We start from the raw sequence: 25,980 nt of genomic DNA, 5'->3' as shown, positions 1-25,980 counted from the left end.
ATTTTCTCTCCTTTACATTATACTGAAAAGAAGTTTCATTTTAAGGCCTCATAACATTTATGATTTTTTCTTAAACTGTTTTGTCTATAGAAAGTCAAAGTAGTAGCAGTTGAACATACTATTCCCAAGAAGTACTTAAGTTCAATTGGTTGTAAATTAGATCAAACTGCTGGGAAAACATTCTTCAAATGGACTTGAGTGAGTGCCAGCTTTTAAAAAATTGTCTGGTAAATGAAAGAGTGATGAATTAATTTCTTTAACTGTGGAGAAAAATAGAAGTACTCTAGCCAGGTATATCAAATCAACAAGGCTTTCTTTGTTGCAGGTAGAGAATGTTTAAATTCGATGTATGGTTTTAAAGTGGTATGTAGATCGGTAGATCTAGTAATATAAATGTGCACCTTCCAGCTGGCATGGTTTCAGCTCAAGTTTGTTTTTTGTCTTCCTGTACTAAAAATGTTGATAGAATTCAGGTGACTGAAAAGTTGTTTTTTTTTTTTTTTGAGATGGAGTCTTGCTCTGTCACCCAACAATCTTGGCTTGCTGCAACTTTCGCCTCCTGAGTTTGAGCAATTCTCCTGCCTCATCCTCCTGATTAGCTGGGATTACAGGCATGTGCCACCACGCCCGGCTAATTTTTGTGTTTTTAGTAGAGATGGAGTTTCACCGTGTTGGTCAGGCTGGTCTTGAGCTCCTGGCCTTGTGATCCACCTGCCTCAGCCTCCCAAAGTGTTGGGATTACAGGTGTGAGCCTCTGTGCCCGACCTGGCTGAAAAGTTTTGAATATGCATAACTGAATGGTGCTAAGCTCATAATGATTTGTATATCACGGAAGCCCAGTTAGTGTTCTTACTAAGAGAGTCAAGAAAGTGATGAAAACTTAATGGAAAAGAAGGTTTGGAGATTCTGATAAAACATTAAATTATTTTAGATACGTAATATGTATTCAATGCTGGGGCGGTGGCTCACACCTGTAATCCCAGCACTTTGGGAGGCTGTGGCAGGTGGATCATGAGGTCAGGAGTTCAAGACCAGCCTGGCCAAGATGGTGAAACTCCATCTCTGCTAAAAATACAAAAATTAGCTGGGTGTGGCGGAGGGTGTCTATAATCCCAGCTACTCAGGTATCGGGTGAAACCTCACCCCCGATATTTAACGTGGGTTCTTTTTTTTTTTTTTTTTTTTTTTTGAGACGGAGTCTCACTCTGTTGCCCAGGCTGGAGTGCAGTGGCTGGATCTCTGCTCGCTGCAAGCTCCGCCTCCCGGGTTCACGCCATTCTCCTGCCTCAGCCTCCCGAGTAGCTGGGACTACAGGCGCCCGCCACTGCGCCCGGCTAATTTTTTCTATTTTTAGTAGAGACGGGGTTTCACCATGGTCTCGATCTCCTGACCTTGTGATCCGCCCGCCTCGGCCTCCCAAAGTGCTGGGATTACAGGCGTGAGCCACCGCGCCCGGCCTGTTTTTTGTATTTTTAGTAGAGACGGGGTTTCACCATGTTAGCCAGGATAGTCTCGATCTCCTGACCTCGTGATCCACCCGCCTCGGCCTCCCAAAGTGCTGGGATTACAGGCTTGAGCCATCGCGCCCGGCCTAACGTGGGTTCTTTTCTCTTTCCCTAAGTGTCTTGGCTGGGTTGAAAAATAAAGGGAAAGAGCACAAGAGAGAGAAATTTAAAGCTGGATGTCTGGGGGAGACATCACATGTCGGCAGGTTCCGTGATGCTCCCCGAGCCGTAAAACCAGCAAGTTTTAAACACACATGGTCTACAAACAATTTGTACAGTTAACGCAGTCATTACAGGGTCCTGAGGCGACATATATCCTCCTCAGTTTACAAAGAAGATGATGGGATTAAGAGATTAAAGTAAAGACAGGCATAGGAAATCACAAGGGTATTGATTGGGAAAGTTATAAGTGTCCATGAAATCTTCACAATTTATGTTCCGAGATTGCAGTAAAGACAGGCATAAGAAATTATAAAAGTATTAATTTTGGGGAATTAATAAATGCCCATGAAATCTTCACAATTTATGTTTTTCTGCCACGGCTTCAACTGGTCCCTCTGTTCGGGGTCCCTGACTTCCCGAAACACTCGGGAGGCTGAGGCAGAGAATTGCTTGAACCGGGAGATGGAGGTTGCAGTGAGCTGGGATCGCGCCACTGCACTCCAGCCTGGGTGACAGAGAGAGACTCTGTCTCAAAAAAAAAAATTTTCCTTCAGAACTAGCTAAGGTACATTTCTCAACACTTTTCTACCACAGCAGCAGGAAAAACCTGGAGTCGTGTAAGCCCATGTAATTTTACAGTTTAAGAGAATGGGAAGTTGTATGAGTTGTTAAAGTTTGAATTGGGGGCGGCTGGGTGCGGTGGCTTATGCCTGTAATCCCAGCACTTTGGGAGGCCGAGGCGGGCGGATCACGAGGTCAGGAGATCGAGACCATCCTGGCTAACACAGTGAAACCCTGTCTCTACTAAAAATACAAAAAAATTAGTCAGGCGTAGTGGTGGGCCCCTGTAGTACCAGCTACTTGGGAGGCTGAGGCAGGAGAATGGCGTGAACCCAGGAGGCAGAGCTTGCAGTGAGCCGAGATCGTGCCACTGTACTCTACCCTGGGCGGCACAGCAAGACTCCGTCTCAAAAAAAAAAAAAAAAAATTAGCTGGGCGTGGTGGCGGGTGCCTGTAATTCCAGCTACTTGGGAGCCTGAAGGCAGGAGAATCGCCTGACCCCGGGAGGCGGAAGTTGCAGTGAGCCAAGATTGTGCCACTGCACTCCAGCCTGGGTGACAGAGCAAGACTCTCAAAAACAAAAAAAAAGTTTGGATCGGGAACAGGGATAGATTTGGCCTTCCACATACACACACACACACACACACACACATATATACACAAACACATATATATACACACATATATATGCACACACATACACACACACACAGAGCTTACTTTTGCCTTTGGACATGGTAGCATTTCATTATTTTTACCTTATGTGAGGTTATAACATGTTTCTTCAGAAACTGGGAGTTACATATTTGTTAGTTCTTTCCAGGATTGTATGCTGGTGATGGGAATAAATGAGTCAATAGGAGAAGTCATTTTTAAACCCAGCTAATCTCATCTAGTGCCTGTTGATACTTATGATTGCCTTCTGCAAGAGTGATTTAGGTATCTGCAGCCACTAAATCTTGGCACTTTAAAAGTAAAATCAGAAAATTACTTTTAAGGCATGAAATTGTTGCTTCTTCGTTTAAGTTTTTATTTGAAGAAAAAGGCCATTTTTTTGTGATATGTGCAGTCATCCTGAAAGACCTATGGGCATATGTCTCTGTTTTGTTTTTTTTTATTTGAGACAGAGTCTTGCTGTATTGCCCAGGCTAGACTACAGTGGCACAATTTCGGCTCACTGCAACCTCCGCCTCCCAGGTTCAAGCGATTCTCCTGCCTCTGGAGTAGCTGGGATTACAGGCACGCACCACCACGCTGGGCTAATTTTTGTATTTTTAGTAGAGACAGGGTTTCACCATGTTAGGCTGGTCTCAAACTCCTGACCTCAGGTGATCCACCTGCCTTGGCCTTCCAAAGTGCTGAGATTACAGACGTGAGCCATCACGCCTGGCTGAGTGAATTTTAAATTAGGTTTCTACTTTCATGGTTAGTCTTTGACTTACTAAAAGGATATTTTGCATCTTCAGCTTGAGTTCTCTTTTGTGCTATCTTGTTAGATTTTTATACTCTTTAAAGTTTCTAAACTTGATTTAATATGTGGTATTATAAGTCTACAAATTAGAACTCCTAATTAACATTTTGTGACCATCTAGTCACTGAATAATCTTGAGACTTATTCTAGAACTAGTAGAACTTTCTTTTCTGTTTTTTTGTAAAGGACTTGTTTTAAAATAATCCTTAATAGGCCTTTTGTTAACTCTGTTTGGATATTAGTTGTGTACCCTTTTCTCTTTGCAAAAATAAAAGAGATCATTTCAAGTAGAGATTAAAGGTTTGTTTCTCATCCCTTTCTTTAGATATAGTAACAGTTATACCAGATGTAAGCAAATTTGCTAGCAGTTTAGATTTCTGGAATTGTGCCAACTACACATCAAGAGACTTATTTAGCTATATTACAGAAGTCAGCATCAGTTTCTTGTATAAGACAAGACCGGTTTTTACAGACTTTTCTATTTCTCAGTGGAACTTTACTCTGAATATACACTCTTCCATTTAAATACTGGTTCCCAAACCTACATTATATGGTGGCTGCTTAATACACATTTAACATTTTGGTTAATTTAAATCTTGTTGATGTGTATGCATGAATAATTGGGCTAGAAGCAGATACCTTTGATTATTGTGAAACTTCAAGTAAATACTGTGTGAAAAGGACCGCTTCTATTTCACAAATTCTGGCCCCTCAGCTCACTGTCTGAACAGTGATTCTCTTGCATATAGTAAATTCCCTTGGCTTATGTATAATAATAAATGAAATTTAGTGTTTATTTGAACTTTTTACCCCTGTAAATATCAAGGTTCTTTTTGCTTAAGTAGTAATTTGTGTCATTCAAGGAGTTTTTATTAAATATTATTATCATTATTATTTGAGACAGAGTCTCACTCATTGCCCAGGCTGGAGTGCAGTGGTGCGATCTCGGCTCACTGCAGCCTCTGTCTCCTGGGTTGAAGCGATTCTCGTGCCTCAGCCTCCCAAGTAGCTGGGATTACAGATGTGTGCCACCAAACATGTCTAATTTTAGTATTTTTAGTAGAGATGGGGTTTCCCCATTTTGGCCAGGCTGGTCTCAAACTCTAGACCTCAGGTGATCTGCCCACCTTGGCCTCCCAAAGTGCTGGTATTACAGACATGAGCCACTGCACCAGACCTTAAATACTCCTGTTTAAGTGATAGTTTAATGTGTGAACGCAAGTCTGAAATAGGTTTCTTTGCTTGCCAGAAGCTATAACTAATTGCCAAGACAATAGTGACAAACAGAAGGCATATTTTTCAAAGAGGAATGGTTTATATAGTGTTAACATTAAGACAGGAATCTTAAGTTTCTTATTTCTGATCTTGTTTGTTGGAATTTCTTTCTTTTCTTTTCTTTTTTTTTTTTTTTGGAGACGGGCCTTTCTCTGTCATCCAGACTAAAATGCAGTGGTACAGTCATGGCTTACTGCAGCCTCCTGGGCTCAAGTTACTGTCCCACCACAGCCTCCTGAAGAGCTGGGATGGCACGCATGTGCCACCACACCTGGCTAATTTTTTAATTTTTGTGGAGATGGTTTTTCACAATGTTCCCCAGGCTGGTCTGAAACTCCAAGACTCAAGCAGTCCTCCTACCTCAGCTTCCCAAAGTGCTGGGATTACAGAAGTGAGCCACTGTACCTGGCCCTTGTTTGGATTTCTACACTTATCTGTGAAATATATTCTGTTTTCTATGCAGGATGGTCCATTCTCAAATAAACAATGCTTAAGTATCATTAGTTCAAACTGGAGTCAAATAAAGAAATATCAGCGTTAGAAGGAGCAAGTGATAGTTAGCCAGCCCCTTTATTCCTTTTTAGTGCAAATCAGAGATAAAGAACATGAAGTTTACAGTGTATTTGCATTCTTTCACTTTTACATTTGTTGGTTTTGAATAATATTCAGGGGCTGTCTGATAAAGAACCTGTGTAGGTTTCCATATGGCTATATACAAAGTATATGAGTGTAGAATAGTTTTAAATTTTGTCTTGGTTATATTTGGTAAGTTTTAAAACATTATTTAAATAGCCTTAAGGTGATATGGATTGCTTTAGTGACTGCTGTTTTAGGAATTTAGTTGGCTTATTACTGATTATAGAGGGAATGTTTTATGTTACTGATTATAGAGGGAACCAGTTCAGGTTAGGTGCCTAACCAAGTGAAACGTTTTTCATAATATAAGGTTTAATAGTGATAATTATAAAAATAATGATGAGTTCAGTGTTTACTCTATACCAGGCACGAAGTACATTACATGTTCATATAGAGAACAACCCTAGGCACAGAGAGGTTATCTAATTTACTTTGGGTAATAAAGCTGATAAATGTTAGAGCCAGGATTCAAACCCAGGCGGTTTGGATCTAGTGTCCATGTACTTGCCACTGTATTGCCTGTCATTAATGTAACCATACCATATTGCAATTATTTGTTTGTGTCATGTCTGTACTACTCTTCTTGTTTTTTTTTTTTTTGAGACGGAGTCTCGCTCTGTCGCCCAGGCTCGAGTGCAGTGGCACGATCTTGGCTCACTGCAAGCTCCGCCTCCCAGGTTCACGCCATTCTCCTGCCTCAGCCTCCTGAGTAGCTGGGACTACAGGCGCCCACCACCAAGCCTGGCTAATTTTTTGTAGTTTTAGTAGAGACGGGGTTTCACTGTGTTAGCCAGGATAGTCTCAATCTCCTGATCTCGTGATCTGCCCGCCTCGGCCTCCCAAAGTGCTGGGATTACAGGCGTGAGCCACTGTGCCCGGCCGTGTACTGCTTTTCAATGGAATCTTAAGATCCTTGAGGGGTCAGGCATGGTAGCTCATGGCTGTAATCCCAGCACTTTGGGAGGCTGAGGCAGGCGACTCACATGAGGTCAGGAGTTCGAGACCAGCCTGGCCAACGTGGTGAAACCCCATCTCTACTAAAAAAAAAAAATACAAAAATTAGCCAGGCGTGGTCATAGGCTCCTGTAATCCCAGCTACTTGGGAGGCTGAGGCAGGAGAATCACTTGAACCCGGGAGGCAGAGGTTGCAGTGAGCCAAGATCGCGCCATTGCACTCCAGCCTGGGGGACAAGAGCGAGACTTTGTCTCAAAAAAAAAAAAAAAAAAAAAAAGATCCTTGAGGACCAGTAATCGTGATTCATTCTTTTTTCATTTGTGGTTTTCCCTGGTATCTGACATATAGTAGGGATTTAATAAATATACATTGAATGAAATGAAGAAAATTTAGATAAATGGAGTAAGTCTGTCATACAGTAGTTCCCCCTTATCTATGGCGGTTGTATTCTAAGACCCCCAATGGTATGCCTGAAACCACAGATAGTACCAAAACTTATATACACTATGTTTTTCCTTATACATATGTACTATGATAAAGTTTAATTTTTACATTAGAAATAGAAATTAACATTAATAAAAAATAGAACCATTATAACAATATACTGTAATAAAAGTTACGTGAATGTTGTGTGTGTGTGTGTCTCTCTCTTTTTTTTTTTTGAGACGTTGCTCTGTTGCCCAGGCTGGAGTGCAATGGTGTGATCTCAGCTGACTGCAACCTCTGCCTCCGGGGTTCAAGCAGTTCTCCTGCCTCAGCCTCCTGAGTAGCTGGGATTACAGGCACGCATCACCATGCCTGGCTAATATTTTTGTATTTTTAGTAGAGATGGGGTTTCACCATGTTGGCCAGGTAACTCTTGACCTCAGGTAATCACCATGTTGGCCAGGCAACTCTTAACCTCAGGTAATCCGCCTGCCTCGGCCTCCCAATTAGAATATCTTTTTTTTTTTTTTTTTTTTTGAGATGGAGTCTTGCTCTGTCACCCAGGCTAGAGTGCAGTAGTGTGATCTCGGCTCACTGCAACCTCTGCCTCCCGGGTTCAAGTGATTTTCCTGTCTCAGCCTCCTGAGTAGCTGGGACTACAGTTGCATGCCACCACACCCGGCTAATTTTTTGTGTTTTTAGTAGAGATGGAGTTTTACCGTGTTAGCCAGTATGGTCTCCGTCTTCTGACCTCGTGATCCGCCTGTCTTGGCCTCCCAAAGTGCTGGGATTACAGGTGTGAGCCACTGCGCCCAGCCACAGTATCTTTTTTTTTTTTTTTTTTTTTGAGATGGAGTTTCACTCTTGTTGCCCAGGCTGGAGTGCGATGGTCTGATCTCAGCTCACTGCAACCTCTGCCTCCCGGGTTCAAGCAATTCTCCTGCCTCAGCCTCCTGAGTAGCTGGGATTACAGACATGCGCCACCACGCCTGGCTAATTTTGTATATTTAGTAGAGACAGGGTTTCTCCATGTTGGTCAGGCTCGTCGCAGACTTCTGACCTCAGGTGATCCTCCCTGCTCGGCCTCCCAAAGTGTTGGGATTACAGACGTGAGCCACTGTGCCCAGCCAGTATCTTCTTTTTAAAAAAATTTATTTCATTTATTTATTTTTAGAGGCAGAGTCTCACTCTGTTTTCCAGGTTGGAGTGCAGTGGTGCCATCATATCTCACTGCAGCCTCATACTGCTGGGCTCAAGTGATCCTCCTGCTTCAGCCTCCCAGTTAGCTAGGACTATAGGTATGCACCAACACACCAAGCTAATTTTAAAAAATTTTTTGTGAGTCAGGTCTGGCTTTGTTGCTGAAGTTGGTCTTGAACTCCTGGCTTCAAGCGCTCCTCCTACCTCAGCCTCCCAAAGTGCTAGGATTACAGGCATGAGCCACTGTGCCCAGCCTCTCTTATAGTATCTTATTGTATTGTACTCACCCTTCTTCTTTGACATTTCCAAACTGCGAGCATCACTACTCTTGTGCTTTGAGGCCATTGTTAAGTACAATAAAGGTTACTTGAACACAAGCCTTGTGATACATTGACAGTGAATCTGATAACTGAGATGGCTACGAGGTGACTAATGGGCTGGTAGCATATACAGCATGGATAGGTCGGAGAAAGCGATGATTCATGTTCTGGGCAGGATGGAATGGGAGGGCACAAGATTTCATCACACTGCTCAGAACAGTACAGTTTAAAACTTATGAATTGTTTGTTTCTGGAATTTTCCATTTAATATTTTTAGACTGTGGTTGACTCTAGGTATTGAAACTATGGAAAGTGAAACTGCGGATAAGGGGGGACTTGTCAGGTATGCATTTCTTCATGTGCTCTATTCTGTTAACTTTATGGGTAACAAAATTATTTTGTATTTGGGATTATTTTGTTACCAGCTTTAACTTGTATTTTACCTCCCTTTGAGGAATACCATCATGTTATTTACTAATTGTAAAGATTCTTTACAGTGTTTTAAATATTTAGAAAATGGAAAGCATAAGAAACTGCTGTAAATTATGTAGTTTTTGCATTAAATGGAGAGGAAACATTGAATCATATTAATAACATTGTAATGTATGCTGTTCTTTTTTTTTTTTTTTTTTTTTTTTTTGAGATGGAGTTTCGCTCTTATTGCCCAGGCTGGAGTGCAATGGCATGATTTAGGCTCACCATAACCTCAGCCTCCTGGGTTCAAGGGATTCTCCTGCCTCCTGAGTAGCTGGGATTACAGGCATGCGCCACCATGCTCGGCTAATTTTGTATTTTTAGTAGAGATGGGGTTTCTCCATGTTGGTCAGGCTGGTCTCGAACCCCCGACCACAGGTGATCCTCCTGCCCTCAGCCTCCTGCAGTGCTGGGATTACAGGCGCAAGTCACCACGCCCAGCCACATATGCTGTTCTTAAGTGCGAAGCTGTAAGAGTTAATTGTTCTTCAAATCAATGCTTCCTTTTTTTTTTCAAGGCATTGGTAGAAACTGATGTTTTCCTGGTACTTAAGGAAGAGGAGGCTCACAACTGGAGGGTATCAGAGATCTCTCATTGTTCTAGGCTCTACCAGGCTGATCCAAGGGCCGAGGGAATTATCTTGATAAACCTGTAATCCATGTTTGGATCTGCCACAGTTAGGGAAGCTCTGCTATAGAGTTTCAAGTTAATAGAATTAGAAGGGAAGTTAGGTAGTATAGTCAGTGCTCATTTTATTTATTTGTGCCTTCTGTTTTCCTTTTTTTTTTTGAGATGGGGTCTCGTGCTGACGTGATCTCGGCTCACTGCAACCTCTGCCTTCCGGGTTCAAGCAATTATCCTGCCTCTGCCTCCCAAGTAGCTGGGACTACAGATGCGGGCCACCACGCGTGGCTAATTTTTGTGTTTTTAGTAGAGATGGGGTTTCCCCATGTTGGCCAGGCTGGTCTCGAACTCCTGACTTTGTGATCCACCTGCTATGGCCTCCCAAAGTGCTGGGATTACAGGCCTGAGTCACCACACCCGGCCTGTTTTACTTTTTTCTTGATCCCCAGATCTTTTTCAGTTTTCATGCTTTTTTTTTTTTTTTTTCCAAAGAACTAACCATTGATTTCTAGACCTCAGTTGACTATTATTTCTTTATTAACTTCTACTTCCTTTGGGTTTACTTTGCAAGGGTTTTTTTTTTTTGAGACGGAGTCTTGCTCTGTTGCCCAGGCTGGAGTGCAGTGGCATGATCTCAGCTCACAGCAATCCCTGCCTCCTGGTTTCAAGCGATTCTTATGCCTCAGCCTCCTGAGTAGCTAGGATTACAGGCATGTGCCACCACACCCAGCTCATTTTTGTGTTTTTAGTAGAGGCAGGGTTTTACCACGTTGGTCAGGCTGGTCTCAAACTCCTGACCTCAAGTGATCCATTCGCCTTGGCTTCCCAAAGTGCTGGGATTACAGGTGTGAGCCACTGCCAGCGTGCCCGGTCTACTTTGCAGATTTTAAAAATCTTCTTTAGGCTGGTCCCAGTGCAGTGGTGTTTATAATTTATCAATCATAGCCAGTTACAGATTTATTTATTCCTTCTCCACTCCCACTGCTTCACTTGACTACCCTTACAAAAAAACAAAAAACAAACAGAAGTCTTGAGATGGATGTTTGGCTTGTTACTTTTCAGTCCTTCTTTCTGTATATTCATTTAAATTATAAATTTTCATCCTAAAAATGTACTACTTTTAGCTGCAGCCCACACTTTTTTTAGTTTGTTTGTTTTGGGGGAAATTCTCCAGGCAGTAGTTATGGCTGTTGGTGCTTACTGCTGCTTCTTTCCTCTTTTTGATAGCTTTGTGAGAGTACTTGTAATGTTGACACACTGTAAAGGGTACATCTTAAAATATGTAATTTGGTAAGTTTTCTCATAAATGTAACCAGGATAATGAACATATTCATCACCCCAGAACATTTTCTCATGCCCCTTTATAATCCTTTTCTCCCCTTTTCCCTGCTCCTTCTCCAGGCAATTATGATTTGATTCCATGTTTTTTTTTTGGATAGAGTCTCACTCTGACGCCCAGGCTGGGGTGCGGTGGCTCTATCTCAACCCACTGCTACCTCTACCTCCTGGGTTCAAGCAATTCTCATGCCTCAGCCTTTTGAGTAACTGGGACTTCAGGTGTACGCCACCATACTTGGCTAATTTTTGTGGGTTTTTATTTGTATTAATTAGTTAATTTTTATTTATTTATTTATTTATTTATTTAGAGATGGAGTCTCGCTCTGCTGCCCAGGCTGGGGTACAGTGGTGTGATCTCAGCTCACTGCAACCTCCGCCTCCCAGGTTCAAACGGTTCTCCTGCCTCAGCCTCCCAAATAGCTAGGATTACAGCCTTGTGCCACCATTTCTGGCTAATTTTTTGTATTTTTAGTAGAGATGGGGTTTCACCGTGTTGGCCAGGCTGGTCTTGAGCTCCTGATCTCAAGTGATCCACCTGCCTCAGCCTCCAAAGTGCTGGGATTACAGGTGGGAGCCACCACACCCAGCCCACCCCCCACTTTTTTTTTTGAAATGGAGTCTCGCTCTGTCACCCATGCTGGAGTGTGGTGGCTAGATCTCGGCTCGCTGCAATCTCTGCCTCCCGGGTTCAAGCGATTTTCCTGTTTCAGTCTCCCAAGTAGCTGGAATTACATGCATTCACCACCATACCTGGCTAATTTTTGTGTTTTTGTAGAGACAGGGTTTCACCGTGTGGGCCAGGCTGGTCTTGAATTCCTATCCTTAGGTGATCTGTTTGCTTTGGCCTCCCAGAGTGCTGGGATTATCGGCGTGAGCCACTGCACGTGGCGATTTCCATGTTTTTTAACAGGTAGTGTTTTTTTTGTTGTTTGTTTGTTTCTTTTGAGACAGGGTCTCACTCTGTTGCTCAGGCTGGAGTGCAGTGGTACAATTACAGCTCACTGCAGCTCTGACCTCCTGGGTGCAAGTGATCCTCCAACCCCAGCCTTCTGAGTACCTGGGACTACAGATGTGTGCCACCATGCCTGGCTATTTTAAAAAATTTTTTGTAGAGACAGGGTCTTACTATGTTGCCTTGGCTGGTCTTGATCTCCAAGGCTCAAACAATCCTCCAGCCTGAGTCTCCCAAAGTACTGGGATTACAGGTGTGAGACACCGTGTCCAACTGTAATTATTATTACTATTATTATCATTATTTTTTTGAGACAGAGTCTCACTCTGTCGCCCAGGCTGGAGTGCAGTGGCATGATCTTGTCTCACTGCAGCCTCCACCTCCCAGTTCAAGTGATTCTCCTGCCTCAGCCTTCTGAGTAGCTGGGATTACAGGTGTGTGCCACCATGCCAGGCTAATTTTTGTATTTTTAGTAGAGATGGGGTTTCACCATATTGGTCAGTCTGGTCTGGAATTCCTGACCTTGTGATCTGCCTGCCTTGGCCTCCCAAAGTGCTAGGATAACAGGCGTGAGCCAACGCGCCCTGCCATAATTATATCTTTTTTACATGCTTTTTTAAATTTATGTTTGGCTTTCTAACAGTATCCTGCATCTTTTTTTCCTCCTCTGTGTTTTTAATCTTTTTTGCCACCGTGTGTTTTATTTTGGATCTTCTTTCTGATTTATCTTTCAACTCATGAATTCTTTCTTTAGCTGTATCTAATGTGCTTTTAAGATTGTCTGTGAGGGAGAGGACTGTGTCAAGTCATCGCTGTTCTTTAGGATGGGGTTTGTTAAAATTGTCGAGAATGTGGCCTACTTTAAGACATACCAGGTGAAATTTAGAAGATGATGAGAGGATAAAACTGATTGCTATGCTTGGAAATGCTTGGTGATACAGGATAAAAATAAATACAACACACCCAACTACAGGATGATAGTTTGCGTAACAAACAGATACCATTTGTCAAGTTGCTTATACCCATATAGAAGAGGATATGATAATCTGCACAGTGAATGCACACAAACTGCCAAAATATGGTATGAAGGTTGACCTGACAAATTATGCTGCAGTATGTTGAACCAGCCTATGCTGGCCCGCAGGCTTCTCAGTAGGATTGACATGGAAAGGATCTATGAAGGCCAAGTGGAGGTGATTAGAGATGTATTACAACAAGGAAAGCATTGACGATCAGCCTGGTGCGTCTGGATGCAGGCCTTGCCAGAACTACCACTGGCTAAAAGTTTTTGGGGCCCTGAAGTGAGCTATAGATGGAGGCTTGTCTGTTCTTCGCAGTATGAAATGATTCCCTGGTTATGATTCTGAAACCAAGGAATTTAATGCAGAAGTGCATCGAAGTACATCATGGTGAGAGTGTTGCAGGTTACATGCGTTACCTAATGGAAGAAGATGAAGATGCTTACAAGAAAGAGTTCTCTCAGTACATAAAGAACAGAGTAACTCCAGACATGGGGGAGGAGATGTGTAAGGAAGCTCATGCTGCTATATGATAGAATCTAGTCTATTAGAAGAAGCCCAAGAAAGAAGTTAAAACAAAGAGGTGGAACAGTCCCAAAATGTCCCTTCCCCAGAAGAAAGATTGGGTAGCTCAAAAGAAGGCAAACTTCCTCAGAGCTTGGGAAGAGGCTGCTGAGAGCTAAATCAAACAATTGTATGTGAGGATTTTTCAGATAAAGACAATGAACTTGTTGACTAAGCAGCTGAAAAAAAAAAGGATTGTCTGTGAGGGTATATTTTCTTTTTTCTTTTTCTTTCTTTCTTTTTTTTTTTTGAGACGGAGCCTGGCTCTATCACCCAGGCTGGAGTGCAGTGGCGCAGTCTCAACTCACTGCAACCTCTGCCTCCTGGGTTCAAGCGATTCTCTTGCCTCAGCCTCTTGAGTAGCTGGGACTACAGGCATGTGCCACCACGCCCGGCTAAATTTTTGTATTTTTAGTAGAGATGGGGTTTCACCATGTTGGTCAGGATGGTCTTGATCTCTTGACCTTGTGATCCTCCTGCCTTGGCCTCCCAAAGTGCTGGGATTACAGGCGTGAGCCACCGCTCCTGGCTTCTTTTTTTTGTTAAGATAGGGTCTTGCGGCCGTGTGTGGTGGCTCACGCTGTGAGGTGGCTTACACCTCACAGTGCCCACCCAGCCACAAAGCCCCCCAGTGTTGATGGGCCCTGGATTCCCACTTTTGTCCCTGGGCCTACAGCCTCACTTCCAAATCTGCTATATCTCTGCTAGATCAGCAAATGACCTCAGAGCAAAAATGGCCTAGAATGCAAAGCTTCCTCTTTATGGAATTTCATCCTCTTCTTCATCTTGATCACCTTATCTTGTTCTATAATTCTTTGAAGAGGTTTTCCCTTCCTTCCAGCTTTTTTAGTTTTGTGGGTGTCAAGTAGAAGAGAGAGAATTAGTTTGAGTTATATACTCCTCCATTACCTGAAATGAAGTCCTTAAAAAAAAAAAAAAAAAAAAAAAAGATCAACTGAGACCTAGACAAATTAAGTAACAGTGTAAGACCACATAATCAATGGAAATCCTGGTCCAGAATCCTGAGTGATTTTAATGAAATAGTTCACAGTCATTTATTAAGAGCAGGGGCACCCTAGAAGGAATTTTTTGGTTCTATTGAACCAGATTTATATTTGGCACATGCTCATTCTTTTTAGATAGCCTAATAAGATAGGACCATCACTATGTTATATAAATATGAAATCTATTTGAAAATACGAGACTGTCAGTATAGGTACTGCTTGAACTGTAACTATGCATATATCTGATTGGCTTTTATGCCCTAGGGTGAGAAGGAGGTCACCTTGAAACTTTACAAAGTAAGTTCTTGGTTCCATTTTTCACTTGAATCCCCCTTGGATATCCTCCAGAATGGTGTGTTTTCTTTCCCATTGCAACATTATTTTCAGCGTTGTGGAGAAACAAAGTATGTTCCAAGTAGCAGGTGGTCACTGTAGGCCTTCTTTGAACTGTGAACCTTATTTTTGTGCACCATGAACTGCTTTCTAAAACCACATAAACAATATGATAGGAAAGTTGCCATCTGAATAAAAAAACAAAACCTCACAATGTGTTTGATCTAGTACTGAGCTACACTGGTATATGTGGGCTATATAGCGTTTTGTGATTTAGGTTACTTGTTATTTAAGTATAGCAGTGGCTTGGAGGAAAACACATTCTGAGTTTCAAATAGATAATTTGTAAAGGAAAATTTGAAGTACGGTTGACTTGGCACTTCTGATACTGGAATTTTAGAAGATTTTATTTCTGTATCTCAATGTAATGCCAAGGCAGAATCCACTAGATGCTTGTATAGATGGTGTAAGCAATAAATATTTCAGCTATTTTTAAAAATTTCACTCTTTTTTTTTTTTTTTTTTGAGACGGAGTCTTGCTCTGTCACCCAGGCTGGAGTGCAGTGGCCAGATCTCAGCTCACTGCAAGCTCCGCCTCCCAGGTTCACGCCATTCTCCTGCCTCAGCCTCCCGAGTAGCTGGGACTACAGGCGCCCGCCACCTCGCCCGGCTAGTTTTTTGTATTTTTTAGTAGAGACGGGGTTTCACCGTGTTAGCCAGGATGGTCTCGATCTCCTGACCTCGTGATCCGCCCGTCTCGGCCTCCCAAAGTGCTGGGATTACAGGCTTGAGCCACCGCGCCCGGCCAAAAAATTTCACTCTTTTTTAATGTGGCCTCTTGAGAATACCATCTTGTACTTCTCATTTTCCCTATACCTCCTTCTATGTGATTAAGTTTTATCATGTATAGACATAAAGGGGGCCTGGCACAGTGGCTCATGCCTGCAATCTCAGCATTTTGGGAGGCTGAGGCACGAGGATTGCTTGAGCCCAGGAGTTCAAGTCCAGCCTAGGCAATGCAGTGAGACCCCGTCTCAAAAAAAAAAAAAAAGGGGCCGGGCACGGTGGCTCAAGCCTGTAATCCCAGCACTTTGGGAGGCCGAGATGGGCAGATCATGAGGTCAGGAGATCGAGACCATCCTGGCTAACACGGCGAAACCCCGTCTCTACTAAAAAATACAAAAAACTAGCCGGGCGAGGTGGTGGGCGCCTGTAGTCCCAGCTACTCGGGAGGCTGAGGCAGGAGAATGGCTTAAACCCGGGAGGCGGAGCTTGCAGTGAGCTGAGATCCGGCCATTGCACTCCAGCCTGGGCGACAGAGCGAGAGACTCCGTCTCAAAAAAAAAAAAAAAAAAAAAAAAAGGTTGGGGGTAGTTATGATATTATGATATATATGTTGGTTTTTGTCCAGTTTCTGTCATAGAACACCCATAGTCCCTGTTATTTCCTACGTGACTAAAACAATAAACATATTTTACTGAAATATTCGGCCTTTTATTCTTGGTTTTTGAAGTGGCTTCGGAACAACTTCAGAACAATAAAAGTGAAAGACGGTCTTTTGTAATAATGTTGAGGCACTTTAGACCTCAGAAGCAGGCTTCAGAAAGCAATCTCTCTCTGACCTTTTCTTGCCTGCCTTTTTGCCTGCTCCTTTTTCTCCCCAAGCAGGCCTTATAAACTAAAAATATACTCTAATCATCCCCCAACATTCTGTCTTGGAGCTGACCACAAAGAAATGATATGACCTACCTTGTCTGATTGGAGGTCATAAGACCCCCATTTCAGAAGGGGTCCTGTCCCATACTTGGGAGGAAAGAATGTTGCACAGAGAGGCCAAGAATAATCTGAACAAAGAGGCCTTGCTGGGTTTCCCCACTCAGTCTGTTAGCATTAGATCCTACTTTTGTCCAATCATATTTCTACATGGTTGTCCGTGCTTCGGTCGTGACTGTCCAGTGAAGTCCTGGACAGGGTACAGAGAGCTTCCGGATAGCTGAACACGCGAAGGGGCCTAGAGAGTGGTGCATCCAGGGAGGGTATGAGGGCTCTGCACCCCTTCCCACATGCCTTGTTCTGTGCACCTCTTCATCTGCATTCTTTGTACTATTCTTTATAATAAACTAGTACACGTGTTTTCCTGAGTTCTGGGCACTGCTTTAGCAAATTAATCAAACCTAAGAAGGGGATCATGGGAACACTGACTTGAAGCTGGTTGGTGAGAAGTTCTGGATGAGGCCTGGCCTTACAACTAGTGTCTGAAGTGGGGGCAGTCTTGTGGGACTGAGCCCTCTCTCAGCCTGTGGGATCTAATGCTATTTCCAGGTAGATAGCATTAACATTGAATTGGATTAGAAGGTGCTCATCTGGTGGTATCTGCTGCAGAACTGATTGCTTGCTTGTTGGTGGGGAGAAATCCCCACACATTTGGTCACAGAAGTCCACTGTGTTGATGATTGTGGTGTAAGAGCAGAGGAAAAGCAATTTGATTTTTCTCCACAAGATTCAACTAATGATTTATCTTTCATTGTAAGGTTATCATGCTCAAGTATTAATGTAGGAAGGCTTTTTTGATGCAGAGTGTATGTGTGTGTATATATATGTATGTGTTTCTAGAGGGCTAACCTTAAAAAGTGAAATGTAATAAGGAAGAAGAAATGGTGTTTTAAACTTAAACCCTTTTCATCTGCTAAATCGTCCTAGTGAAATACCAACTTTAGTTAATTGTAAAAAAAAATTAGTTAATTGTAAAAAAAAGTCTTTTCATTATATTTTAAAAACCATTTGTATTTCCTTTTTCTGTAATTTATTCATATTTGTCCATTTTTAATTGAAGTGTTATTCTTGTTATTGATTTTTTAAAATGACGTCTTTATATGTGAGTGAAATTAACCTTACATCATGAGTTGGAGCATTTTTTTCCCCAGTATTTAATTCTTCTTTTGATTTTTCTTATGGTCATTTTTTTTTTTTTTTTTTTTTGAGACGGAGTCCCGCTCTGTCGCCCAGGCTGGAGTGCAGTGGCGCGATCTCGGCTCACTGCAAGCTCTGCCTCCCGGGTTCATGCCATTCTCCTGCCTCAGGCTCCCGAGTAGCTGGGACTACAGGCACGTGCCACCACACCCAGCTAATTTTTTGTATTTTCAGTAGACACGGAGTTTCACCATGTTGGCCAGGATGGTCTCGATTTCTTGACCTTGTGATCCACCCGCCTCGCCCTCCCAAAGTGCTGGGATTACAGGCGTGAGCCACTGCGCCTGGCCCTGAAAAGTGTTTCTTAGCAATAACCAGAAACTGTGCTATGTGTTTTACATAAGAGTATATATATAATTTTTTTTTTCTTTGAGACGGAGTCTCACTCTGTTGCCCAGACTGAGTGCAGTGGTGCGATCTCAGCTTACTGCAGCGTCTACCTCCCAGGTTCAAGCGATTCTTCTGCCTCAGCCAACCAAGCAGTTGGGATCAGGCGCACACCACTGTGCCCTGCTAATTTTCATATGTTTAGTTTTACCATGTTGGCCAGACTGGACTCAAACTCCTGACCTCAAGTGATCCTCCCACCTCGGTCTCCCAAAGTGCTGGGATTACAGGTGTGAGCCACTGTGCCTGGCCCCCAATCTTTAATTAAGAAGCAGGTGCCAGGCACAATGGTATACTCCTATAATCTCAGCTACTCAGGAGACTGAGGTAGGAGGATTGCCAGTGCTTGAGCCCAGGAGTTTGAGACCAGCCTGCACAACATAGTGAGACCTTTATCTCAATTTTAAAAAGAAAGAATTAGGTAATGATATGATTTTAATTTTATAGGTGTGGAAACAGAGGCTTAGTGAATTGAATAATCATGTATACCTCATAAGATTCTGTCATATTACATTTTAAAAAGTTTTTGATCAAGTTTAAGTTGTACTGATACACTATATAAAGTGTCTATTTACAATGCTTAATTTACATATGTATACATTTCCAAATATGAATATATTGCAAACTGTATTAGTTATTAGTGAATATTCATTTATCATCAGTATTATGTATTACTATAATATATATACTAATTGCATATTAGTATTAATGTAAACATTAATTTAGAAATACTTTTTTTTCCAGTGAAACCTCGTCAGACTTCTCATATGCATCTTCAGTATTTATGGGTTTCTACTCTTTGACAATCTAACAGTTCCAGAGCAATTATTATCTTCTAAGGTGTTTGAGATAGATCCTTATTCGAATCCATATATTATGTTGTGACTGGAAATTTTATCCCTAGCCATGTCTCTATTCACATAACATTAGTAAATGTGATTTTTCATTAATATATTTCATATGAGTAACATTAATGATCTCCATGACATAATTACTTAGTCTGTTGCTTTTGAATGATTCATTCATTCTACAGATATTTACAGAACACACACTATGTGCCAGAAACCGCTAGCATTGGAAGTAGAGCTGTGAACAAAACCAAGCATCAACATTTCTGATATTTAAGAAGATAGGCAACAGGCAAATATGTGATATAAAGTAGTGATAAGTGCTGTAAAATCACAAGAGGGTATAGAGTGAGGATTGTTCTTCAAGTTGATAGAACAGATCTTTAAATAAGTGATTTGAGGCCGGGTACAGTGGCTCACGCCTGTAATCCCAGCACTTTGGGAGGCCGAGGCGGGCAGATTATGAAGTCAAGAGACCAAGACCGTCCTGGCCAACGTGCTGAAACCCTGTCTCTACTAAAAATACAAAAATTAGCCAGGCGTGGTGTTGTGCGCCTGTAGTCCCAGGTACTTGGGAGACTGAGGCAGAAGCGCTTGAACCTGGGAGGCGGAGGTTGCAGTGAGCCGAGATCATGCCACTACATGCCAGCCTGGGCGACGTAGTGAGACTCCATCTCAAAAAAAAAAAAAAAAAGTGATTTGAGGCTTTGTGTGGTGGTTCATGCCTGTAATCCCTGCACTTTGGGAGGCTGAGGCAGGAGGATCGCTTGAGCTCGGGAGTTTGAGACCAGCCTGGGCAACATGGTGAAACCCCATGTCTATAAAAAAATTAGTCGGGTGTGGTGGTGGGAGCCTGTAGTCCCAGCTATTTGGGAGACTGGGTTGATAGGAACACTTGAACCTGAGAGGTCAAGGTTGCAGTGAGCTGAGATGGTACCACTGTACTCCAGGTTGGGCAACAGAGTGAGACCTTGTCTCCAAAAAAAAAAAAAAAAAAAAAAAAAGGTGATTTAAGCAGAGGCCTGAATGACATAAAGTGTTTAGATATCTGGAGAAAGACTTTGCAAGCAGATTCAGAAACCCTGGGGTTGGAAAATGCTTGCGGTCTTTGAATCGTAAAAGAGGCACCAGCAGCATGACTTCTAGTTATTGTGCTACACCCTGCACATTTTTTTTTTTTCTCTTTTGAGACAGGGTCTCACTCTGTCACCTAGATGGGAGTGCAGTGGCATGATCATGGCTCACTCTAGCTTCAAACTCGTAGGCTTCAGCAATGCTCTTGTCTCTGCCTTTGGAGTAGCTGCGATCATAGGTTTGTGCCACTATGTCTGACTAATTTTTTTTTATTTTTCCTGTGTTGCGCTGGCTGGTTTTGAACTCCTAGGCTCAAGCGATCCTCCTGCCTTGCCCTCCCAAAGTGCTGGGATTTCAGGCAAGAGCCACCATGCCTGGCCCTGGGCAACATTTTTATTGTCAGTCATTTAATAGTAGATGTGTAGTGATATGTCATTGTGATTTTAATTTGCCTTTCCTTAATGACTAATAATGTTGAACACTTTTTTTATGTGCTTTTTTTTTTTTGGCCATTTATATATTTTCATTTGTGAAGTTTAAGTCGTGCCATTTTTATTTTTATTTTTATTTTATTTTATTTTATTTTATTTTATTTTATTTTTTGAGACGGAGTCTCGCTCTGCCGCCCAGGCTGGAGTGCAGTGGCCGGATCTCAGCTCACTGCAAGCTCCGCCTCCCGGGTTCACGCCATTCTCCTGCCTCAGCCTCCCGAGTAGCTGGGACTACAGGCGCCCGTCACCGCGCCCGGCTAGTTTTTTGTATTTTTTAGTAGAGACGGGGTTTCACCGTGTTAGCCAGGATGGTATCGATCTCCTGACCTCGTGATCCGCCCGTCTCGGCCTCCCAAAGTGCTGGGATTACAGGCTTGAGCCACCGCGCCCGGCCTAGTCTTGCCATTTTTAAATTTGGTTGTTTACCTTTTTATTCAACAGCTGTAGGTATTTTTCTTTCTTTCTTTTTTTTTTTTTTTTGATGCGGAGTCTCACTCTGTCTCCCAGGCTGGAGTGCAGTGGCGCAGTCTCGGCTCACTGCAACCTCCGCCTCCCAGGTTCGAGCGATTCTCCTGCCTCAGCCTCCCAAGTAGCTAACAGGCATGCACCACCACGCATGCATGGTCCAACCACCTCGGCCTCCCAAAGTGCTGGGATTATAGGCGTGAGCCACTTTTAGCCAAGAAAGGAACATTCTTTTTTTTTTTTTTTTTTTTTTTTTTTTTTTTGAGGCCGAGTCACCATCTCTGTCACCCAGGCTGGGCAGTGGCCGGATCTCAGCTCACTGCAAGCTCCGCCTCGGGTTGCCGCCATTCTCCTGCCTCAGCCTCCCGTGTGAAAGCTGGGACTACAGGTGCCCGCCACCTCGCCCGGCCCCTAGTTTTTGTATTTTTAGTAGAGACGGGGTTTCATTGTGTTAGCCAGGATGGTCTCGATCTCCTGACCTCGTGATCCGCCCGTCTCGGCCTCCCAAAGTGCTGGGATTACAGGCTTGAGCCACCGCGCCCGGCCGAAAGGAACATTCTTAAGCATTGAAGTGCTTCTTGTCAAATTTGATTTCTATTCAAATTTAGGAGCTGGACCAGGCACTGTGGCTCACCCCTGTAATTCCAGCACTTTGGGAGGCTGAGGTGGGTAGATTGCTTGAGTCCAGGAATTTGAGACCAGGCTGGGCAACATGGTGAAACCCTGTGTCTACTAAAAACACAAAAAATTAGATGGGCCTAGTGGCACCCCACGCCTGTAGTCCCAGCTACCCTGCAGGCTGAGGTGGGAGAATCTCCCGAACCTGATGGGAAAGGCTGCAGTGAGTTGAGATAGCGCCACTGTACTCCAGCCTGGGCAACCAAAGTGAGATCCTGTCTCAAAAAAACAAAACAAAACCAAACAAATTTAGGAGCTAGCTTATGACTGTAGAAATAATTTTGGCAATAGAAGTAAGGAAACTGAGTTGTAGTCTAGCTAGTTAACATTTGACAAACCATTAACTTTATACGTCTCATTTTCTTCACTATAAAATGAAGATTTGATTCGAGGATTTATTAAAGGCCTTTTAAAATCTGAAATTATAGTTTCTTAATTGGTTTTGTAGAGATTTTGGCTTTATAAAAATGTGTGAACCATAGTGACAATAGAAACATTTGAAATCCTATATTTGGGTGATTCATAAAAGAAGGGAAGAATTATGGGCATCTTGCCTGTAATACGTTACGTAATCTGAATCATTGTTACCCATATCATCCTGTGACTGATAAGGTACTTATGCCCACCTCCCCCCACTTGTCTTTCTGTAATACTTTCCCTTCTCCCTGCCTCAATAATAGCTTTATCGATGTATAATTCACATACCATACATGTAATCTATTAATGTTTAAAGCATACAATTCAGTAATTTTTAGTCTATTTACAGAGTTATATAGCCGTCATCAGAATCAATTTTAGAACACTTTCTTTACTCTCCAGAAAGAAAGTACCCTCCCTATTTCCCCTCTATCACCTAGCCCTAGGCAACCATGAATCTACTTTCAGCCTCCATAGATTGCCCTGTTATGGACAAATATGTGGCTGGTTTCTTAGTATAATGTTTTCAAGGTTATTCACGTTGTAGCATGTGTCAGCTATTTCATTTCTTTTTATTGTCAAATAACATTCAGTTGTATGGATATACCACATTTTATCTATTCCATCAGTTGATGGACATTTGAGTTGTTTTAATTGTGGGGCTATTATAAATAATGCTATTATGAACATTTGTATACAAACATTATGTGGACATGTGTTTTCATTTCTCTTGGATATATACTTAAGAATGGGATTGCTGTATCACATGATACCTCTATATTTAACCTTTTGAGGAATTGCCAAACTGTTTTCCAAAAGTGGCTGCACCATTTTACATTCCCACTAGCAATATATGCTCCAGCTTTTCTACATCCTCCCTTATACTTTTTTTTTTTCTTTTTTTTTTTTTTTTTTTTTGAGACGGAGTGTCGCTCTGTCGCCCAGGCTGGAGTGCAGTGGCCGGATCTCAGCTCACTGCAAGCTCCGCCTCCCGGGTTCACGCCATTCTCCGGCCTCAGCCTCCCGAGTAGCTGGGACTACAGGCGCCGCCACCTCGCCCGGCTAATTTTTTGTATTTTTAGTAGAGACGGGGTTTCACCGTGTTAGCCAGGATGGTCTCGATCTCCTGACCTCGTGATCCGCCCGTCTCGGCCTCCCAAAGTGCTGGGATTACAGGCGTGAGCCACCGCGCCCGGCCTTTTTTTTTTTCTTTTTTTGAGACAGAGTCTTGTTCTGTCACCCAGGCTGGAGTGCAGCGGCACAATCTTGGCTCACTGCACCCTCTGCCTCCTGGGTTCAAGTGATTCTAAATTATCATGCCTTAGCCTCCCGCATAGCTGGGACTACAGGCATTTGCCACCATACCTGGCTAAGTTTTGTATTTTTAGTAAAAATGGGGTTTTGCCATGTTGGCCAGGCTGTTCTCGAACTCCTGACCTCAGGTGATCCACACTCCTTGGCCTCCCAAAATGCTGGGATTATAGGTGTGAGCCATCGTTTCTGGCCTGATTGGCCAGCTTTTCATTTGGAATGGGTATAGGACATAGTTGGAAGTTGGTCTCTTTGGTTATTTCCCTAACATGTCCAAGCATCCTAAAGTATCAGTCAAATAAGCAGTCTCTTCTCATTCCTGGCAGAAAGTAAGTCAAAGCCTTAATTCAATTTGCACACCTGTTTTCATGTAACAACAAATAATATATATATTTTTTGAGGCGGAGTTTGGCTGCTGTTGTTTAAGCTGGAGTACAATGATGCAATCTTGGCCCACTGCAACCTCTGCCTCCTGGGTTCAAGTGATTCTCCTGCCTCAGCCTCCCAAGTAGCTGGGATTACAGGCATGCGCCACCACAGCTGACTAGTTTTGTATTTTTTAGTAGAGACGGGGTTTCTCTGTGTTGGTCAGGCTGGTCTTGAACTCCTGACCCCAGGTGACCTGCCTGACTTGGCCTCCCAAAGTGCTGGGATTACAGGTGTGAGCCACCGCGCCCAGCCACAACAAAGAATTTTACCAGAAGTGGGTATGATTTATATCTTAGTTTGAATTGCTACTTATCTTTGGGGGAACAGACCTTTTCTTGATGTATCTTTAACACTGAAATCTTGGCAAGTTGCCACGTCTCAAATGTTCATGAGTCAGATGGCAATATCACAATATTATAGTCACACAGGAATCTGATAGAAAAGCATCACATTTATAAAGCCTTGTTTCTTGTACATCACTGACGTTTTGTGAATTTATAAAGAATTTGTAGTTATTTTTAAGGAACATATTTAATGTAGGTAATGTAGCCTAGAATAGGCTAATTTGAAATGAAACTTTTGCTAATAGGAACTTAATTCACCAAATTAAGAATATTTAGTCTTTGTAGAGATTTTGCTTTTGAAAATGTTGCAGTCTTGATTTCTTCTTGTCAGGCCAGTCAGAATTGTGAAGTAATTTTTTTTTTCTTATTCCAGAAATACATGCTACAGGATTTAACTATCAGAATGAGGATGAAAAAGTCACCTTGTCTTTCCCTAGTACTCTGCAAACAGGTGAGAGACATGGCTTTTGTAAAATCTCGTGATGAATACAGTGACATCTGACTTCTTCCAGAGAAATTTATTGCATGCCATTTTTTCCCTCATTGTTATTAACAGATAAAGTATTAAGAGCTGTGTTTTTTTTTTTTTTGACAGAGTCTCACTCTGTTGCCCGGGCTGGAGTGTAGTGGCATGATCTTGACTCACTACAACCTCCACCTTCCATGTTTGAGCAATTCTCCTGCCTCAGCCTCCTGAGTAGCTGGGATTACAGGCGCCTGCCACCACACTGGCTAATTTTTTTGTATTTTTAGTAGAGACAAGGTTTCACCATGTTGGCCAAGCTGGTCTTGAACTCCTGATCTCAAGCAGTCTGCCCGCCCTGGCCTCCCAAAGTGCTGGGATTACAGGTGTAAGCCACCGCGCCCAGCCATATTAAGTGCTTTTTAAAGAGTTTTATTGCAACTTTTGGGCCACCAGCATTTCCTTCTACGGAAGTTGGGCTATGAAAAGCAAGGTTTCCACCTCCTGTCACTCTATATTCTCTTTAAACAAACAAGCCGAGAAAAACAGGACAAAAACTAAAGATCATTCTACTCTAGAATGTAATGGATTGTTTTTCAGTTTTACCTTTTTAAAAATACCTTTACCTAGGCCAGGCGTGGTGGCTCACACCTGCAATCCCAGCGCTTTGGGAGGTGAAGGTGGGCAGATCACTTGAGGCCAGGAGTTAGAGACCAGCCTGGCCAACATGGCAAAACCTCGTCTCTACCAAAAAATACAAAAATTACGCGGTGTGGTGGTGCATCCTTATAAAAAAAATCCCAGCTACTCGGAAGGCTGAGGCAGGAAAATCGCCAGAACCCAGGAGGTGGAGGTTGCAGTGAACCGAGATTGTGCCGCTGCACTCCAGCCTGGGTGATAGAGTGTGACTCTGTCTAAAATAAACAAACAAAATACCTTTACCTAGCTCCCCATCTTCTACTAATTGAATCCAAATCCCCGAAGTGCATGGTGACAGATGATTTTAATGTACAACCAGAGATCAGATAGGTATTATGTTACAGAGTGCACAGAAAGAAAGATACGTTGATATGTTACTATTGTTAGGTATAAAAGCACAAAGAAATAGACTTTCTGAGCTTAGTGTATGTGGAAGAAATTATATACAAATCAGTTGGTGAAGTACTAAGACTTTGATGAATGAGCAAATGAAAAGGAAAAGATAATTCAAAAGAAAAAAATGTAAATGACTAATAAACATGTGAAAAGATATTGAGCCTCCTAGTAATGAGAAATTTTTGCTT

General features: G+C 42.6%; 1 protein-coding gene across 9 annotated transcripts in view; it reads left to right on the top strand.

The window, feature by feature from the left end:
- Positions 1–25,980, top strand: part of NPEPPS (aminopeptidase puromycin sensitive) — a 107,145-nt gene that overhangs the window by 23,932 nt on the left and 57,233 nt on the right. For 8 of the 9 annotated variants that reach the window (XM_021929134.2, XM_021929129.2, XM_021929128.2 and 5 more), the window contains one exon: positions 24,608–24,685. Coding sequence is in view for 5 of the 9 variants with exons in the window: in XM_021929129.2 (XP_021784821.1) it covers positions 24,608–24,685 (78 nt within the window). In the remaining 4 variants the exon portion in view is untranslated. Of the gene's footprint in view, positions 1–24,602; positions 24,686–25,980 lie in introns of those variants that run through there. The other variant, XM_021929135.2, reaches the window with a different exon arrangement.

This window comes from Papio anubis, chromosome 17 (genome assembly GCF_008728515.1).
Source record: "Papio anubis isolate 15944 chromosome 17, Panubis1.0, whole genome shotgun sequence".
Taxonomy (NCBI): domain Eukaryota; kingdom Metazoa; phylum Chordata; class Mammalia; order Primates; family Cercopithecidae; genus Papio; species Papio anubis.
Note: the sequence above shows the minus strand (reverse complement) of the source record. Positions and strands in the feature narration are given on the sequence as shown.